We start from the raw sequence: 19,129 nt of genomic DNA on the forward strand, positions 1-19,129 counted from the left end.
CAGGTCCGCCAGACCAGAAGGCCCGTGAGGGACCAGGCCCACGTCACAGCAAGATACAGAGAGCCCCAGAGGTTGGGACTGAAAGGTGGCTCTGCCCCCACATCAACCAAAAGGTGAGGAAGCTGTGAGGGTGGCATGAGCTGCTGGTCAATCACTCAATGAATGCTCAGTGTGATGAGGTGTTTCATAACCATTCAGGAAAGTTCTCCAAGTTTTCTTGTCCGTTCACGTGCTGATGTGTGTCCTCTGTCTGCCTCATCCAACGGGAGTTCCAGGAGAACAGGGGCCCCAACTACCTGCTTCATGCCTGGGTGCCTGATACCGAATGGTGATTGGCCTTCGACAAAAATGCACTGAATAGGGGCGCCTGGGTGGCTCAGTGGGTTAAGGCTCTGCCTTTGGCTCAGGTCATGATGTCAGGGTCCTGGGATCAAGTCCCGCATCAGGCTCTCTGCTCAGCAGGGAGCCTGCTTCCTCCTCTCTCTCTGCCTGCCTCTTTGCCTACTTGTGATCTCAAATAAATAAAATATTTAAAAAAAAAAATGCACTGACTAGTTGAAAGAAGTGGAAGCGGGCAAGCATGACAACAGGAGTAAAAATAAGGCACCCCAAGAACACGGAGCGTGGTGTAGAGGGTCCAGGCATAAGGACAGAGAGGCTCCCAGGAAATGACTTCCACAGGAGGGAATCCCTGAGCAGGAGCCAAGGGACAAGATGGTGTCTGTGGGGGGTACCTGGGTGGCTCAGTTGTTAAGTGTCTGCCTTTGACTCGGGTCATGATCCCAGGATCCTAGCATCGGGCTTCCTGCTCAGCGGGAGGCCTGCTTCTCCCTTTCTCACTACCCATGCTTGTGTTCCCTCTCTTGCTGTATCTCTTTCTGTCAAATAAATACATGAAATCTTAAAAAAAAAAAAAAAAAAAGATGGTGTCTGTGGGGCAGCCAGGGCACTCCAGGCAGAGGGCACAGTGCATACAGAAGCATCAGAGGGGAGGGAGGAGAGTGGTGGAGGCAGATACTGCAAAGAGAAGTGAGGCCAGAACCAAGAAGGCTGCAGAGGAGTGAGTGCCTTGTCCTGAGCACCTGGGGCGGGGGTGATGGGACCCACTGAGGGGGCGAGAGGAGGGGAGGGCAGGACCATACCTGTGCTCTCTGGCCTGAAGAAGGACAGAGCACAGGACACCATCAGGCTAGAGAAGGTCAGTCTGAACAGGCACAGGGAAAGGGAGACGTGATGCACAGGAGGGGGCATGCAAACAGGTCACTCAACAACAGAATCCACCCAAAGCTGACTCAGGGACCCCACGTGCCAGCCACTGCCTTGGGCACTGGAAGAAACACAACAGAGCAGGCGAGCCCCTCCACTCTTGCAGCCAGCTGTCCAGGGGCTGTGAGGAAGGAGCACACCACTTGGTGGCTGATAAAGGACAGGAGGAAGAAAAGGAGGGACACCCAACTTGACAGTGCCCGGGCTTGATCTCCGTAGGCAAAGACTCTGCAAACCCTTATCTAGCCTGTGCTATCATTTTCTCCCTCGGGCTCTCTTCGAGTTCCTTCTGATGTTCTTGATTTTATTTTAAGCTCATTCCCTTTAGTTTTTTAGATGATGACTAATGCTCACAGACGACAGCAGTCTTTCTTCTTAAAGACACTGCAGATACAAGAAAATGATGACTAAGTCACTCCATGGCTTTTTCTTGGAGAGCCAGGTGGAAGCCCCCCTCCCCTGTCCTGAGTATGACAGAGAGCAGGGCTCTGGGGCTGCCTGACCGAGCTGCTTCTGTGGAAGGTGGCTGGCGGGTCACAGGGCTGTGGGGGCAGCTGGGGCTGCAGGTTCCCCACAGAATAAAGATGAACCCCGGATGGAGGCTGGTGGGAAGGATGGTGAGGATTATGAGCTAACACCCAGAAAGGGCTCAGAGCCATGCCTGGCACATAGCCAGCTCTCGCTATGTATTCACTATTATATTACTATTATGCCATTTCCCCGTGCCAACAAGCAGCACAAACACTGATAGTTAGAAAATTTAAACCCTCATGCTTACCACAGAATAAATTCTATCTGCAATTGAACTGTCCCTTGAATGAGCTGAGCTCTGTTTATTAAAATGACAGCAATTATGGAGACAAGGGAGGGCGCGCGCCATCCGCAGCCATCTTGCCAGCTGAGTCACAGTGTCGGGACTATCATTTACCTGTTGGAGACAGAAGGTTTTCTACCCCAACTTACTGAAGGTCCTTGGTTGCTTTCTCAAGAATTTTTACCAAGACTACTTTCACCACGAACGCCTGTCCTCATTCCAAATCGCAACCTCTCCCAAGTTTCTTCTTGTGCCCCTTGGGAGCCTGGGGGTGATCTCGAAGTGCTTTGGGACACAGCAAGGCATTGTCCTCTCACCCCAGGAACCAGCAGCACCAGTTTGGTGGCACCCAGCAGAGCTCAGTGAGCCCATCCACGGAGCTCACAGAAGCCGGCCAACTGAGTTGGAAGGGAGCCGGGGGACGCTCTGTCCAGCAAGGACCCAAACAGACCCTGGCAGTTCTGGCTGGAGATGTGTTGGCCACAGTGAGAAGTCTTGGAGAAGGGGCAATCGTGAGACATCGTGGAGAAGCCTCACACTGAGAAGAGGCAGGAATGGGCTCCCCTGAAGCAGTCAGGGCCTCAGTCTCCCTAAAGGGCCAGGAAGTTGGAGACACATCTAATAGGTTTTGGTGCACTTTAGATTCAGAATCAAACTGATGGCCCAACGGTCATGCATTTAGAAGCTCGTACAGGAAGTGGCTTTGACCCTAGAGTAGTGAAGAATTAATTAGGATATAAAAGGTACCAACTATAAAAAAATCTCTGTTCATGAAAAGAACCTAGAGAGGGCGAGGGGAGCCACAGGAGGAGAGAATATATTTGTAACACATAAGCCATGGTGTAAGTCCTAAAATGAAGACTCAGTGTTAAATTCTGCCTTGTCACCTAGCAAAACTGGGAGGCCCTCGACGGGCCCAACTGAAAGTTTTCCTTCACACTCTGCCCCTATGGAAAGGCCCCCTAGCTAAACAACGCTCTTTGTCGACGGGGCAGGCACGGTTCCTGCTCATCCCTGAGTAGTGGGTTTAGTTCCCTGCCAGCCTGCCGAATTATTCAAATAAACTGGTCTCACCCCTGTAGGGACCAAGGGGCACCCCACCGTCTTGTTACTATGAAGTCTGCTTCTCACGGTCCCTGCTGGGTCGCTGCTCCAGGGTGTGGTCCCATGTGGCCCTGCATCCTGGTCTCCAGGTTGTGAGCACAGGAAACTAATAAACTGTGGTCGAGCGCCTGTGTCCAGCCAGACCTCCTAAGGGAGAACAAGCAGGAGGAGATCGAAACAGTACCTGGCAGAGGACTAGTGTCGAGAACATGGAAAGAATGCCTCCAAATTACAAGGAACAAACCAGATGGTCTGGTAGAAGAATGGCAAAACACCCGAACAAGCACTGTGTTCATAAAGGAGGAAATCCAAATAGCAACAAGCATATGCAGAGATGCCCAATCTCCTTAGTAATTGGGAGGAAAACAAGTTAAAACTCCATGAGATACCTTCATGCGCAAGACTGACAAATGCTAAGAAGCCTGCCAATCCATGTGCTGTGATATGGGGCACCTAGAACTCTCGACTCTGCCGGTGGAGATGGTGCAACCATCGTTAACAACGTGGTGTCACCGGGTACCCGTGAAGCTGCCCCCACTATCCAATCCAGCCATCCTACATGTAAGTTCTCCACGACATGCTTGCAAATGTTCATCGGGAAACACAAGCAGCCTGTTCACAAAGGCACCTTCCAGGAGTTCCAACCTGGAACTGATGCAGAAACCCTAGCACATTCCTCCAGGGGAGAACCAGGCAGCAACGACATAAACCCATGACCACTACCACGAACAGTCTGAGATGGATGGGTCTCACAGACAATGTTGAGCAACAGGAGTCCATTTCCCAGACTCTATTTTCCTAAAGTTAGCCAGAAGACAATACTAAATCATCGTGTTGCGGGACAAATCAAAAGTGAGTAGAACTACAAAGAAAACCAAGGAAGCAATGATCTTAAAAGCCAGGAAAACGGTCATCTCTGGCTGGGAGGTGGAGGGTATGATGGGAGAAGAACAGACGGGGGAGGTTCTGTGGTCCCAGACATATCCACCCGTATGTTTGCACTCACTCTATCATGAATTTAAACACTGAGGGAATGTTTTATACATACTTTTGTAAGCATGCTTTATAAAAATCCAAAACATATTAAAATAGAGAAAATTGGGGCCCCTAGGTGGCTCAGTCAGTTAAGCGCCTGCCTTCAGCTCAGGTCATGATCCCAGGATCCTGGGATTGAGCCCATGCTGGGCTCTCTGCTCAGCAGGGAGTCTGCTTCTCCCTCTGCCTGCTGCTCCCCATGCTTGTGCTCTCTCTCTCTATATATAAATAAATAAAATGAATAAAATAAAATAAAATAAAATGAAATAAAATAAACTGGTGACCTGGACTCCTTTAACCTGTGACCAACTCTGAGCTGCATGCAGCCACACCTGCTATAGCCCTCCTAGACAGAGCGACCCACTGTTTGGGTCCCGCCCAGAGGCATCTCTGACCAGATGCCCGGGATCAGTTGTGTTCTTCTGGCAGGGGAGGACAGGACGGGGAAGGAAGGGCAGAGCGACATCCCCTGGGAGGTGTTTCATGGACTTGCGACCGCCTCTCCTTGCTGTGACCCTGACCATGGGAACCTGGCCCTTTATCCTTCTTTCATCTTGTACTGCTTGCTGGAGCTTTCACTGGGCGAACCAGCATTCCATGGAAGTAGTTTTCGGTTTGTAGATTTCTGCACATTTATAATCACTTGTGCCTTGGATTATTTTCCCAGGGACGTGGTGCTGTCCATGCCCACGTTTCCTACTTTGGAGGCAATTCCCTCTCCTGCTGAGCTGTTTGCAATTGCTCCCAAGGTAGCAGCCCCATTTAAGGGCTCAGCCCCTCACTCAACAGACACTTAGGCACCTCGGGTCTATGTTCAGGCCTGGAGACAGGACCTCTGCCTTATGTACAGACAGCATGGTCCAGTTCGTTAAGCAAACATGGCAATCATTAACAAATCAAAACAGGGAAATTAGGTTCTTCAGAAACAAACAAAAGTCCCAATAGGAAATACAGTTTATGCCTACTTTGGGTCTCTCATTTGGGTCTGCCTCAGCCATATTCTTTCCTAATTCCATCAGAGGCATGTTATATCTTTCCTGGAAGGTTTTCATCCCAGAAGCTCCCTTTAGCTCTTGGTCCTCCATCCACATGCTCATCGACGATGCCCACATTGCTTCTTTGACTGCTTGTGTTAATTCTAGACACCAAAATGTGCTGGTGTCACCACCCCAGGAAAGTTTTGACTTTGTCTTAAAACTGTTTCCTGCTTTGAGCTGTTTTCTTTTTTCTATCAAATTGGGAAAGAAAGCTCTAGAATATTGCATCAGAAAATTGCTATACAAAAATCTATCATGTGAGCTTTTGCCACGTCTGAGTTTCTAGTAGTAGGAAAGAGACAGAGAGACAGTAGCCTGACGGTCTCAAAAGAAGAAAGGAATTCTTGCTGCTTTTTATCCCTCAACCTTCCTAGTCACCGACGGGCCTCCAACCCCAGGCCCTACAAGGGGCAGTGGGACCCAACCCCTGGCATGCCAGCCTCTGATACCAACAAAGGGCACGGCTGCTGGGGCCCATGGCCTCCTGCCCTGCCCACACTGTACCTCTGTTGGACATGCCTTCCTTCCCCATCCTCTCTTCCTAAGCATTATAATTCTCCACAGCAAATGTAATTTAGCTCTAGGTCTGTGCCAGGTACTATTCCAAGTGCTTTACACCCATGAACTCATGTAAGGGACTCTTAATGGTGCTTGGTACATTGTGAGTGACTCACATGGGACTTTTCAATGGCTGTGTCATCCATGGACAAATCCTGTGCTCCTGCTGAGTAATAAGTAAGTCCAAATTGAAGTGAATTAAAACAAAAGCAGAATTCTCCCATAGCAACCCAAATCCTTGGCTTCAGGAAGACACCAGAGCAGAGTGGTAAGGAGCTTGGGCTCTGAGGGCAGTTGCTCCTGGTTTCAGCCCTGCTCTGCCCTCACTGGCTTGGCCCCCTGGGATCTCCTCCTTTGTAAAGTAGGGGTGCTAGAGGCATTCCTCTCAGAGGGTCTCCTCTGCTCAGACAGCCGGTTACTGATTGGCACCAGGTAAGTTTCCATCCTTAATCGCTCTTGTCCTTGCTTGAGAGCAAAGATGCAAGCGAATGCTAAGTAAAAAAGGAAAAGCAGGCAGTGCTCTTGGTAAAAACCAGAAAATCAGAGTTAGAAGTAAATAGATGTTAAATTGTCCATCCTAGGCTCACCTCCACTGGAGAGTTTAAGGGCTGACTCTATGTGTGTCTGCGTGTGGGTCTATATACAGACACTCATGATTCATTATGGGTCTAACATTCATAAGCTAGACATGGGTTCATTTCTGCTCCTTCCAGAGTTAGAAAATAATTCATAAAGGTGGGTCCTAAATTGCTCTGTAATTTCAAATTAGAATTCCCGACTCACTTTCTAAGTCCCCTCTGCCACATATAGCAACTGGGTCATCAGATAATTACAAGAGCATAAAGCAGAACAGTGCAAATCCTGTTTCCTCAAACAGCTCTGGGCTCTTGAATCTCATTCCTGGGTCATTAAGGAGGCTCCGTGTCATTGCTTTCAATCAGCGCCTGTCATGGCCCAATCCTGTCCATTCAAGACAAAATACAAACCCCTCCCAAGAAGCACCCCATTGCTGCTTCTTTCCTCAGCCGTCTCAGGTTAGCCTGAAGAAGCCAGGCTGATTGGATGAGCTGAGCTCATCACTCTTCTGGCCTCAGATAAAAGCAAGACGAACCTGAACTCTTGCCTCCTTGGGGTCAAGCGAGAACCAGTCTCTCTGATGGCCATCAAGAGGGGAGAGAATGAGCCAACCCTAATCTACCTTGGAGATGGTGCAGGGAGTGGGCTGAAACACAAAGGTTAGAGAGGCAGTGGGGGTAATGCGAAGGCATCTGCCTAGCAAGGTAAAAACTGCTTTTTGGGGCTACACCACACAGTGACCAGCAAAGGAAGAACGTGGACGGCAGCTTTGATCGGCATCATTCGCAGAAACGATGTGATGGGGAGTAGCTTCTGAGGAAAAGTGTAACCCAGCACAAGATGGGATGTTGGGCCAGTGGCAAAGCTGGGCTCCTCACCCCGAGGAAGGCGAGCTGCCCGCCAGCAGGTAGAGCTAAGGGCCGTGGTCCTCCAGTGATTTCCGAGATTGCCTTTGTACAGGAACCAGGGGAAGCGGTAAACCTCCTTATCACATCTTACCCCACCGCCGATGCACTGGGAGTGGGGAGCAGTGGGGTTAAGAGGTTTGGCAGGACTTGTGGGAAGGAGAGAGAAGAGAGATTTTATCCCCATCACGATGCTCCTGGTAGAGCTGTCATTCAAAGTCATAGTCTGTAGGAATAAATAACGGGGTAGCAGGAAATGGAAGGCAGGCCAAATGCCCTTGAGGGGTTCCCAGAGGGGGAACCTCCAGCAGCCAGGTGCTGCTTGGTGAGCCAGGTCCTTCCGACTGGGGATTATGAGGGTGCCAGGCAGGTTTACCCAAAGAGGAGGAGAGGAGGGAGGACAAGAGGCACAGAGGGAAGCATGTAGGGATAGAGGGAGGAAGAAGGGGAGGGAGACCATCTAAGAAGGCCTTTGTCAAGCAGCACCCAGCCTGCCTCTGAGCCTCCATCTGGAGTCCCTGGGATGGCAGAGCTTGTCCTGCTGTCCACACCTTCCTCATTCCCCAAGACTTCCCTGGTCCAACTGCATCTTCCCGGAATATTTCAACTCTCCTCCCACTGCCCCCATCACCCCTGTCATGGATCCTTTTTTACCATGAAGAGCCACCACCTACTTGCCATCTCAGACATGTCCCAGGGATCTCCAAACCATGTCCCATCTCCAGCCATCTGCTATGCATTCCTCCACCAGCTCTTGGTTGACCCGGGAGGTCAGCTTTTCCCTTTGTAGGACATACATCAGCCTCTGGCCAGGCTCTAAGATCTGCTAACTGTGCCCAGACTCTCTCAGCAGCTCAGCTCCTGCGTGGTTTCTGGGGCACAGAGGACGAGGACCTGCACCCACATCCCCCTGCTGGATCTTGCCACCTCGAGATCCTGGTGCCTTGTTTGTTCTAGAACAGCATATTCCTGCACCTGCCCTTCCTCTAGAAGGCTCCCCCGGGGACTCTGGCCTCGGCCTTGTTGAGGACACTCCTTAACCCTTGTTACCCTCTCTGACTACATCACCTCCTATTTGAGATCTGAATGGTTCTCAAGGGAAGATAATAATGTGGACTGGCAAAGGTCAGCAGAGCAGAAACTTACCGGTAAATGCCCAAGGAGAGGCGTGATACTGTCAGAAACATAGAGGATGCTGCCATCCGTTGTCACTGCGATGATGAAGCCATCCAGTGCCTGCAGAGAATCCAACAGTGGAAGATTCCTTAGTGATGCCTTTGTGGAGGAGAATGTCACCGAAGCAAAGGATCCCCTGTTATGACATTGACTTTGTTTTGGAGTTCTTAGAATATTTCCATGAATAACCTCACTACCCTTCTCAGCCTTGCACACAGGATGGTTTCATATGCAGAGTTCGTCTAGCCCAGGCAAAGGGCTTGCAAAAGCACTAAAGGGCTCCCTGGAAAATTGGACCTCTTGGTATCCTTAAACTCGATTTAGCCATGGAAATTACTTAGGTAATTTAATGATAAGCATCCTGTTGGGCTGAATCAGAAACCTCACATTTACCATTAAAAAGATGTCAGTGATATTCGATGGTTCTTAGCCCCTGACCTCCAATAGCGCTTTGAGTTCAATTTACCAGAAGATATTGGACCTAGCAGGTGCATTAACAACCGTCGGTCAGGGTTCACCTCTGCCTACATTCACTGCCACAGGAGGAAGGCCTCCCAATGGAACTGTTTGTAAAGAACATTCACATTACTTCCTGTGTCTGCTGTATGTGAGCTCGCTGCTCTAGGTGCTTCTGATAGAAAAGGAGGTAGGCTGTGAACGTTTCCTCACGGACACTTGTGCTATTTTGTTTTTAGATTCCTTATGACGCTTTCATAAGACACATCTGAGAGTAGATTTCAAAAATTCAGACTGTGTAATCAGAGAAAGATAATTATCATATGATCTCTCTGATATGAGGAATTTGAGAGGCAGGGTGGGGGTTCTAGGGGGAAGGGAGGGAAAAATAAAACAAGATGGGACTGGGGAGGAAGACAAATCACAAGAGACTCTTAATATCAGGAAACAAACTGAGGGTTCCTGGGGGCTGGAGAGGGAGGGACAGGGTGGCTGTGTTATGGACATTGGGGAGGGTATATGCTACGGTGAGTGCTGTGAAGTGTGTAGGACTGATGTACCCCTGGGGCAAATAATACATTATATGTTAATAAAAATAATTTTAAAAATCCTTAAAAATTAAAATTAAAATAAAAAAATTCAGACTGTGTCATTCAGCACTGAATGGGGTCATCCTGGCAACAGGCTATACAGAGGCACAGAATAGATGGAAAAGATTAAAACAAGCCCATCTCACTGGAAAATGAGTCTCTGAGGGAGTAATATGCTCAGGCGGACAGTTACTGTAAACCTATCACTTTGTACTGACTACATCTTTGAAATAGGATCTTCCTCAAATATGAGAATTTTTCCGCTTTAAGAGAAAAAAAAAGTCACACCGAAATATGTGCTTAGAAAGTTCTGGAAACATTTTGTATGCACTTAGCTAGTTCCTCCCAGGGTGTTACTGGAAGTCTGCCAAGCCAAAAGGGCACTGATTCGTTCAGTTTGGAGGGTGCAACTAGGTGCATTGCAACAGGAAGCGGAAATGGTCCACTAACCATGAAGGGCACCGTGCCAGAACGGGAGAAAGCTCTCTTCATCAGGAAAATGAACACTAGGGTCATTTATTATTTTACACTTACATATTGCAGGATTTAAGACTGAAAAATATATTAAAGCGTGTTCCTTAAGTGGACCTCATCCTTTTGGGTTCCGTCAGTAGTTTTCAACTGGGGCAGTTTTGCCCCCTCTCCTACCCACCTCTGTTGGGAGACATCTAGGGATGGTAACAGATGTTTTTGGTGGTCACTACTGGGGTGGGTGCTGTTGGCATCCAGTGAGTAGAGGCCAAGCATGCTTTGGAAAGTCCCACAATGCACAGGACACCCCCAAAACAAAGAATGATGAGGTCCGAGGCATCGATAGGGCCAAGGTTAAGAAATCCCCAATAAGATTTATGGGTCACGGTGAACCCAGAGGTACATCTTGGTTCCTTTTGTTTCTTTTCCTAATGGTTTTTTAGTTCTATTTGTGGCACTCCTGGAGGTGAACTTTAAGAGACTGGGGCACTCTTGAGGATGTTGGCTGGACCTTTTTTGAAAATGCAGGGCAGTGTATTGGGAAAAGAGAAGCAGTTCAAATGATCTTCTTGTGCAGCGGGCCCAAGTCCCTCTTGGACTGTAAAGCATGTGGGTGTTAAAAAACTGAAGGTATTTATAGATGGGAGGTAACTTTCATCAGATAATTGGGGTCTCCCATGAAATGCACAAGAGGTGTGCTAAGTCACTGCTTGGAGCACACTTGCCAGGGTTCTAGAAGATCCCATCAGCCCCATCTGAGGGACTCAGCAGACTCACTGCAAAGTCTCAAAGTGAAGGTAACTGCGACAGCAGCTTCAGGGATGCCAAAAATGCCACCATGGCCCCAGTTTTATACCTGCCACACACCAGAAGGAAATAAAAACACCCCTTTCTGCCAATTCCTGATTCCTGATGCTTCCTGTGTTCTCCAGGGACAAGCTCTGGGCTAAGAGAAAAAATGGCTGTAGCTTTTCTTCTGAATATAATTCAGAAGAAATGCTACAAACCTGGTAGTGGCCAGCCAGCAAGAGCTGCCCCTTCGTCTGAGTCAACGTGTTCAGGAGCTTGTAGCCATCCTCTCTAGCGCTAACATGGTGCCTGCCTGGCTGGTCTGCAACCAAGGCACTTTTTCTCTCTCAAACCCCACGACCATGTGCGCATCCTCCCAGAGTCTGGGCTGGGGGCTTTCCGAGAGAAGAGGGAAGGAGGAGGAAGTCACATCAAGAGGGCACCGGTGTCTGATAGCTCTTGCTAGGACTTCTAATACTATGTTGAACAAGAGTGGTGAGAGTGGGCATCCTTGTCGTGTTCCTGATCTCAACGGGAAGGCTGCAAGCTTTTTCCCATTGAGGATGATATTTGCTGTGGGTCTTTCATAGATAGATTTTATGAAGTTCAGGAATGTTCCCTCTATCCCTATACTTTGAAGTGTTTTAATCAGGAACAGATGCTGGATTTTGTCAAACGCTTTTTCTGCATCAATTGAGAGGACCATGTGGTTCTTCTCTCTTCTCTTATTAATTTGTTCTATCACATTGATTGATTTGTGAATGTTGAACCATCCTTGTAGCCCAGGAATGAATCCCACCTGGTCATGGTGGATAATCTTTGGAGAACAGTGTGGAGATTCCTCAAGAAATTAAAAATAGAGCTTCCCTATGACCCTGCAAGTGCACTCCTGGGTATTTACCCCAAAGATACAGATGTAGTGAAAAGAAGGGCCATCTGTACCCCAATGTTTATAGCAGCAATGGCCACGGTCGCCAAACTGTGGAAAGAACCAAGATGCCCTTCAACGGACGAATGGATAAGGAAGATGTGGTCCATATACACTATGGAGTATTATGCCTCCATCAGAAAGGATGAATACCCAACTTTTGTAGCAACATGGACAGGACTGGAAGAGATTATGCTGAGTGAAATAAGTAAAGCAGAGAAAGTCAATTATCATATGGTTTCACTTATTTGTGGAGCATAACAAATAGCATGGAGGACAAGGGGAGTTAGAGAGGAGAAGAGAGTTGAGGGAAATTGGAAGGGGAGGTGAACCATGAGAGACTATGGACTCTGAAAAACAATCTGAGGGTTTTAAAGGGGCGGGGGGTGGGAGGTTGGGGAAACCAGGTGGTGGGTATTGGAGAGGGCACGGATTGCATGGAGCACTAGGTGTGGTGCAAAAACAATGAATACTGTTACGTTGAAAATAAATTCAAAAAATTAAAAAAAAAAAAAAGAGGGCACCGGTGGCTCAGCACCTTGGGGGCTGATGGGTTCTGTCCTGCTTTAAAACAGGAACCTCATGGTTACCAAGGCATGGCATCTGAATTCCTCACAGTCCCTGAAATGGCTCTGGGAAAGGAGAGGTTGTGTGGCTGGAAAGGGACACACACACACACACACGAGTAAGCATTTGCCTAGTGGCAAATGGTGACAATCTCATCCTGTGGGGGCCCCGTGGGGCCCAGGCCATCCAGAAGATACTAGAAGTACTGTTACTCTGGGCCAGGTCTGTGTCTCCTGAAGAGCAACAGGTCAGGACAGAAGCTTAAAACAGAGATAAATCCGAAGTAGTACTGGGTGGGTTTCCCAGGCTCCTCAAAGCAGCAATTTGCCCAGAAGGCTAATCCCAGAAGGATTAATTTCAGACTTAATCCACTCATCGGGCACGATTCCTTCAGATTCGCTTTAAGGAGTCTATACTGGGAGCCAGGGAACGTGCAGAAGGAATATACATACCAATCTAAAATCTTACTTTTCTAGAAATTCTAGTCTCCTGAATCTCAGTCCTGCCTTTCAGCCCAAATATGTATCCATTTTTAACTTTCTAAAAGTCTTGTTTCCTCAGACACTTTTGATATCTTGAAAGTCAGTGGGAGGAAGAAAAAGGAAGGATGTGCTACAGGCTCTTAAAAAGGGGCTGGGTTCTACAGGGTTATGCGTTTTAACTACTGTCCCTAAGAATTAAAAGATAAAACGGTTTATGTAAAGTAGCATAATGATGCATTAATTCAACATTATATTTCACAAGCTGCTCTAAATTTAACATACTTAAAATGCATTGCTTCTGGAGAAAGTTCTGTATTTTCTTTAAATATAGTTCCCATGTAGATTTAAGTATCTTTCATTTTATGCAAATGTTCATTAATGCGCTTATATTTCATAATATTTGGACATCTTCATTCTGGCATTTTCTTACTCCAGTACTTTCTGTTTTCTGCATAGTTAATCTATGTAAATTAAAGTTTACATCAGTCTTATACACGCACCTAAGATGAGATAAAGAAAGAAGCCACTTTCCAAAAACTCTGCCAGGAACCGCTGACATGTAGCCAGCATCTAACTTCCTTTCACTGAGCTCATTTGTCTCGGTTTCCTCTTCAAGGGCCCAGACATGCCACGTCTGGAGCCTTCTTTCCCTCCACTGTCATGTCCATGCACTCCCAGCCTAATCCCCAGCTAAGACCTCAGAGCACCCCGCCACAGAGAGACTCATCCTCATCTCTGCAGAGGGGTTTCAGCCAAATGTAAACACAGGACACTGAAGAAGGCCACTGGCCCAGCTCGGCCGGATTTCCACAAATACGTCCCTGTAGATGGGTGTGGGCACCTAACGTTCTGGCGGAAGAAATGTGAGCATCTTCCTCAGCCCAGAAAGGGCGTGTGCCGGGTGGGAAGGCTCAGGGTCACTTACGATAGACACCCACATGCTGTGTTGATGTAATGTGAGCTCGAGTTAAAAGCCCAACTTTAAAAGAAAACTTTTGTTTTCAAAATGTGTTCTACTAAAGGAAACATATAATCATTGCATTCTAAAGAGGAGACTCTGAGCCACAAAGACAGTGCAGAGATGGGCTTTTTCCTCCCTCTTTCCCCTCCTACCTACCGGCACCCTTGTCCCCCTGGGTCCCCCACTGGTGTCCTCTGGTTGGGAGACCATGAGCAGGTTCACCCTGCTCACACTCACATCCGGTTTTGGGATTCTTGCTCATACTGCCAAACTCAGTAGCCAAAAAGCAAGCAATAGCATGCAGGGCTTTAAGGAGTGTCTGTTTCAAGACCTCTTTTCAGGGTCAAGAACAGTTGTTTGCTTCGGGGACCGGGTCTTATCTGGAACAAGCAGCTACGTTTTGATTTGAGACCACTAATTAAGCTAATTGGAAAGCGCATTTCACCTCCAACATCAGCTGGGTGAATTCTTCATTACTGAGGAATGAAGGTTTCCAGTCCTGCTGAATATCACAGATTTCCGTTTGCGCTGAGACTTCTAAAAAACAAAACAAAACAAAACCATAAATAAATGGTTATGTCAAAGGTATCTTGGAATTAGAATGGACAAACGAAGCACACTTATTTCTATGTAATTTTGTGTAAACCTATGTGTTGTTTAATTAAAGAAGCCAGGATAAGGAAATAGGTTATCCTGATTTCCAAGGACTAGAACTTTGGATGTGATGTGCGTAAAGGCGTCTCTTGATGTTTTCACACCTTTTAATGAGGCTTGAGGAGAAGAGAACTCCACCCTCAGTGTGGCCGTAGTCCCTGCCGGTAGCATGAGCACAGTGCTCTTGAATTCAGCAGTGGGGAGTTACAGTCGCCACCTATCAAGGCAATGGGAACAAAGACTGGGACAGTGGGACATGGTCCTAAGCTACAGCTTCATGGTCAAGGCAAAGCAGAACACTTTAGAGATCTGACATTTTCAAAATTCCAGACACACCTTAGACTTGTAGTGAATGACTTCCCGTGTCTCTGCAGAATGTCATGTATTTTTCAGTATTTCCCGATACTGAAGTACAATGTGTCAGACAAATACATGTTACTTAGTTGCTTTTAAAGCCAGAATTTATTCTTCTCAAACCTTTTCTGGATGGATCTATCCCTTGCTTATTTCTGCAACTACCTTGTACTGAAGATGTTATTCATGTTTGTAAATTCAATAGTCATTGGAATACAGAGGACACCTTAAGTACTCGAGTTCTTTCACATTTTTGAAAGTGTATTTTGTTTTATTACTAAAATGTCTCTGATAAGATTATTACAGATAGCTCAAATGCTGTATCAGGCATATTTGTTTTTCCTTCAATTGATCCTCCATCTTTTTTTTTTTTTTTTTAAGATTTTGTTTATTTATTTGATAGAAAGAGAGAGAGTAGTATTAAAAACTTGGCATCTGGAGGCAGACCACCTTGTATAGATTCCTCACCACACTGGCAGTCTAACTTGGGTGAGTGGCCTAACATCTCTGTGCCTTGGTTGTCTCACTTGTGAAATAATATTAACTCAGGCGAGCAGCTGTGAAGCTCACATGTGTTCCTATACAAGAACCCTTAGAACAATGCCTGCCTGGCTCACAGGGAGCCCGGAATAGATGCTGACCATGGCGTTCCCTGCTCTACTGCGAATGCTCGTGGAGTTCACGTCCACTTGGATTATAACTGAAGTTATTGTTTGTTTTTATTTTTGATTAATCCAAATTTTGGTCTAACCGCTGTATTTCTCCATAAAATCTTTGATGAATTTTCTGCTCTCTTTGGAACGTAAAATCACAGAGGATGAGTGAGATCCACAGGTGATCAGGGTTGCCTTTGAGGGGGCTGTGCACAGTAGGCCTTAGTCTTATAAAAAAGGTGAAGTAGAGATGGACGCTCCTGGTGTTAGGAGGCCGCATTTCTGCTGACTGATTCTTTCCAGGTCCCGATTTGACAATTCTGTAATTCTGCAGCAGACAGAGCCCAGCATAAATGTCACACTGATGAACTTGATCCCAGCTGTCCTATTTAACAGCTGTCCTGCTTCTCAGTGGCACTGACCTAGTTTGAGTAATTTGTGCAAAATATCTTAGTAATCGAACCAACCTGCTATTTCACTTAGCCAAATCATCATTTAGGAAACATAACCATTCTGATTAAATTACTGGGGCAGTCGAATACTGCTGCAACACTTTGTTCCAATCCAGCTTGATTATTCTTCCCTGACTTTTAACAAAAGCAATTAACATATTCTTTACACTCCCCTGGGCAGCTTTGGAAGAAAAAAGGAGGATAGATCATTACTGTCATCTTTTTAATAGGTATATACAATTATTAAAGAATCAATAAAAGAATAGAAAGTATAATGAAACTTTCTAATGTCCTAGCTGTGCCCTCTTCCATGAAATCATCTTGTCTAGGAAAATGTTCTATGAAAGAGAAGCATCACTGTAAGCACAGAAGAATCATAATTATCTCCTCAATAACCTGACATTTCTGACTTTATTATGTTTGGTGTCATGGTTAAGGGGTAAAAAAGAGAATTCTACTCTTCTTGCTCGTTAATATCTACTGAACCCTCTTAACCCCTCTCCAATTTATTTATTTATTTATTTTTGGTACCATCGACAGGCGAGCAGCAGGGTAGGGTGGTCAGTGCTAAGAGGTAAAGGGTTTAAAGGAAAAAGGTAAAAGGGAGAGAGGGTGATTTGAGAAAGACTTAAGTTCAAGGATAGAGTCAAGTGGTAACTTCATATTATGGAATACTATATACCAATGAAAACGAACCAGCCACAACAATGGAAGAACAGATTAACCACATAAACATGGTGTTTATAATCTTATGATTCCATCTGAATAAGGTCCCAATAGCCCAACTCTAGTATTAGAAGTCAAAATAGAGATTACTTCTGGCAAGGGCAGAGGTAATAGGAAGGAAGGGGCATCTACTGGAGAAGCTTGTACTTACCGAGCTGGATGTTGGATTCCTAGCTGTGTTTGCTAATATACAGTGTGATAAATAATTCAATTGTACAGTTATTATTTGTATATTTTCTGTAAGTATTAAAAAGCTTTTAAAAAGAAAGGAATGCTGGGATAATTGAATATCAACATGCAAAAGGATGAATTTCAACTCCTTGTCTTATGCCTTGTACAAAAAATAACTCAAAATGGATCAAATACCTAAATGCTCACCCTATAGCTTATATGCTTGATACTTAATCTACGGCTTAAAACTAAAAAACTCTTAGAAGAAAACATAGGTGATGCAAATATTCATATGTTTAGATTAGACAATGGTTTCTTAGATAAGATACCTAAGATACACATAAACAAGCACTACAAAAAAAGATAATTGGGCTTCAAACTTGGAAACATTTGTGTGTCAAAGGACATTGGTAAAAAAGTGAAAGGCAACCCAGAGACTGGGGGGAAATATTTGCAAATTATATATCTGATAAGGGTCTAGTATCCAGAATATATGAAGAACTCTTAACAACTCAGCAACAAAAAGATAGATAATCCAATTAAACCATGGACAAAGGATTTGAATAGACATTTCTCTAAAGAAGATATGTGAATGGCCAGTAAGTTCAAAACCATAATGAGATAATTGCTTCATACTCCTTAGGAAGGCAATAATAAACACCACACACACACACACACACACACACACACACATATCAGACAATAACAAGCGTTGGTGAGGATGTGGAGAAATTGAAACCCTTATATATGGCTTCTGGGAGTATAAAACTGTCCAGCTGCTACAGAAACCAGTTTGCAGTTCCTCAAAAAGTTGAACTTGAGTTACCACTGGACTGAGCAATTCTAATCCTAGAAATAAGTCCAAGAGAACTGAAAATATATAACCATGCAAAGAACCATACATGAAGCATTATTCATACTGGTTAAAGAGTAGAAACAAACCAAAAGCCATGAACTGATACGTGGCTAAGCAGAATGTGGTATATCCATACAATAGATATTATTGGCCATAATGTGGAGTAAAACACAAGTGCTTGCTAAAATATGAATGCTAAGTGAAAGAAGCCAGAAACCAAGGACCACATACTGGATGGTTCCATTTGTATGAAATGCCTAGACTAGGCAAATCTAGAAGGAGCGAAAGTAGTTGAGTGATTGTCAGGATTTGGAGGGAGGGGAAATGGGCAGTGACCACTTTATGGGATGAGAAAATTAGTATTAACGGTGGCACAGCCTTTTGGATACACTTAAAACCATTGAATTATAAACTTTAAAATGGCAAATTTTATGGCACGTGAATTATCTCTTAATCAAAAAAATGGATTTGAAGTAAGTAAATTCCTGATTTTCAGTGTATTTTTGCCATGGCGTACCTCAGAAGGCCAAAGAGTTCAGGGGCCATGGCAGGGGGGGTTGGAGAAACCAGTCCACTTTGGCAGAAGAATTCATTTGGAAAATGAATTCTTGGGCATTGCTTGTCTTCCGAGCTGAATGAAAAGTGCTTGCTGCAGACATTTTTAATCAAGACACTCCCACGGTTAACGTCACTCCACTTAGGCTGGGTGTTACCTGTGAGGCTGCTTTGGATTCTCTCCTCTGGCTAATAAAGCAATTTGGGAGGGGAGTGTCCTTTCCCAAACCTGCTGGAGGTGGGATATTAAAGAGGGTGGAGTGCCTTTGCAAGAGGAAGCCCGTGACTGATGAGATTGGGCTTTGCTGGAAAGAGAGAGCCAAGCAGAACACCACCTTGATTCAGTCATCACCAAAAAAGGGCAGGAATGGAATAAAAATGGAGAAAAATGTAACCTTTACCATTGTGTTTCTGCAAAAATCCAATGACCTTTTCCAGCACGGTGGTTTTGTCCATTTTCCGCGTATTGCCAGGGAGCATGGAGCTAAGTTCTTTGATGAGAACATTGAACTGGTCCCGACGCTTCTTCTCAGACTTGTTTCGAGAAGCTCTGTAAACACAGAACACACAGGTTACTGGAACATTCCACTCCATAAAGGCTTTATTATGAAATGGAGGTACTTTCCATTGGAGTGTGTTCTGTTGTGATCATCTTATCAGAACCCTTTCAGGGAAAGTAATGTTCGCCACATTTCAGAGTTGGGTAATGGGGACAAAAAAATGTTTTGCCAGACTCTTGGCCACAAAGACAGACAGTGTTAATAAGCAAGTTCTGACTCAGATGCAAAAATCTTACACAGATTAGCTCTGTTGCCAGATGCTGCTTGCTCTGACTTCATGGAGCTTTAAACTTCAGAGAGCAAATGACATGCTGTGTACACGGCTGCAACCCACAGGGTTTTGCTCTGAAAGCTCTTCCCTAGGCTCTAACCATGTCCCCTCCACCCCAGAGCATGCAGCCCTCAGCATCAAGTTACAAGGGTAAGCCAGGTG

The 19,129-nt window shown here is 45.7% G+C and overlaps 1 protein-coding gene across 1 annotated transcript in view; it reads right to left on the minus strand.

The window, feature by feature from the left end:
* Positions 1 to 19,129, minus strand: part of LOC111155908 (neuronal PAS domain protein 2) — a 152,207-nt gene that overhangs the window by 41,588 nt on the left and 91,490 nt on the right. The window contains exons 3-5 of the mRNA XM_022516372.1: positions 18,532 to 18,686; positions 14,161 to 14,252; positions 8,442 to 8,531 (exon numbers count right to left, since the gene is read on the minus strand). Coding sequence (XP_022372080.1) covers positions 8,442 to 8,531; positions 14,161 to 14,252; positions 18,532 to 18,686 — 337 coding nt within the window. The remainder of the gene's footprint in view (positions 1 to 8,441; positions 8,532 to 14,160; positions 14,253 to 18,531; positions 18,687 to 19,129) is intronic.

Source organism: Enhydra lutris, unplaced genomic scaffold (assembly GCF_002288905.1).
Source record: "Enhydra lutris kenyoni isolate GAN:26980312 unplaced genomic scaffold, ASM228890v2 scaffoldscaffold44, whole genome shotgun sequence".
Classification (NCBI taxonomy): Eukaryota; Metazoa; Chordata; class Mammalia; order Carnivora; family Mustelidae; genus Enhydra; species Enhydra lutris.